Source organism: Emiliania huxleyi (genome assembly GCF_000372725.1).
Source record: "Emiliania huxleyi CCMP1516 unplaced genomic scaffold EMIHUscaffold_5465, whole genome shotgun sequence".
Classification (NCBI taxonomy): Eukaryota; Haptophyta; order Isochrysidales; family Noelaerhabdaceae; genus Emiliania; species Emiliania huxleyi.
The window spans coordinates 1-1,296 of NW_005197902.1; the positions used below are offsets into that span (position 1 = coordinate 1).

Genomic DNA, 1,296 nt, shown 5'->3' on the forward strand with positions numbered 1-1,296 from the left:
CTCACAGACACCTCCATGACCGTCGAGACACTCACAATAGAGCTCTACACCTCCGATACAATAGATTTCTCCCATACACCTCTCAGACTCCTCTGCAGACTAGACCGAGACTGAGACCGCTAGACTGAGACCGCTAGGTGTCTCGCGGACAACTCCTCCACGGGCAGCACGAGCTCTCCTCGCCGCCGCGGGAGGAGGCGCATCAGCCCGCGGCGCTGCGCCTGCGCAAGCGCGCTGCCACATTCCTCACATGGCACGCCTGATAGCTGGAGGAGAAGGCGCAGCGGCGCCAGCCGAGGATTGGGCCGTCCTCACCCACAGCATGCCACCACGTGATTCGAAGCAAGTCGCCGTCGTACTCGGGCACGTGCTCGCCGTTGAGCGTGGCGTTGTAGTAGGAGGGCTCTTTGCCGGTGCTGGGCGGTCGCTTGTTGCTTTTGTAGTGGCGCACGAGCTGCTGCAGCGTGCCGTCAGGACGAACGCGCCAGATGAGGTCGAACGCTTCGCACGGATGGCTCTGCAAGCGGATGTCCCACTGTTGCAGAACGTCTCTCTGCACGAGCTTGGCGATGGCGGCGACGAAAAGCAGCATGTTGGAGCCGCCAAGTACGTGGACCCATTGCCCCTTCATCACTTGGGCCACCTCTTGGCGCGTGGGGACAGCCACGTAGCAGCCGGCGCTGGGGACCCAGGTCTGGCCCACGAACGCTCCCTGTGCCTCCGCGCCCTTGTCACAACGCGGCTTGAGCTGGCGGTGTTTCACGTCGACGAGGTCTGTCGCGAGGTCGTCGCAGTGGTACGCCGGAGCTGCTAGTTTTTTCGCAGGTGCAGCCGTTGCAGGTGCAGGCGTCGGAGCTGGTGTCGGCGCTGGAGCTGGCACTGGAGCTGGCACTGGTGCGGAGGCGGGACGGGACGAATGCGATCCGTGAAAGTGTATCTGGATGCGGTCCTTGTCTCTCAGGTGTATCTCGATGCGCTTATTCCTCAAAGTTTTTTCTTGTGGCGCCACAAGAATCACGTCAAGAGCCCACCGACTGCCAGCAGCAATGAAGGCCGCCGTTGCAGCGGCGAGCATTGCCACCCCGACAATCGTGATAATGGCGATGCGGCGAGCGGAAGGCACGCGTCGGACGTCGAGGGCTCTCCACGAGCAAGCCCCTTCGCCGGTAGCGCTGGCCGAGGCAGGTGTGGCGAAGGTTTGCATGTGTACGGCGGCGACCCCTCCGGCGCTTGTCGTTGACGGCATAATTCAGGATGATGAGTTTGCTCATCCCGGAGTGGTTCGACTCCACACAT

The 1,296-nt window shown here is 62.3% G+C and overlaps 1 protein-coding gene across 1 annotated transcript; it reads right to left on the minus strand.

Annotated features, from left to right (window-relative positions):
• Positions 1-202: 202 nt before the first annotated feature.
• On the minus strand, positions 203-1,075 carry EMIHUDRAFT_256918 (hypothetical protein; the record flags this gene model as incomplete). The annotated part of the gene is made up of 1 exon (XM_005765626.1): positions 203-1,075. One exon carries the CDS (start codon positions 1,073-1,075, stop codon positions 203-205), a length of 873 nt encoding a protein of 290 aa, XP_005765683.1.
• Between the last annotated feature and the right edge of the window lie 221 nt (positions 1,076-1,296).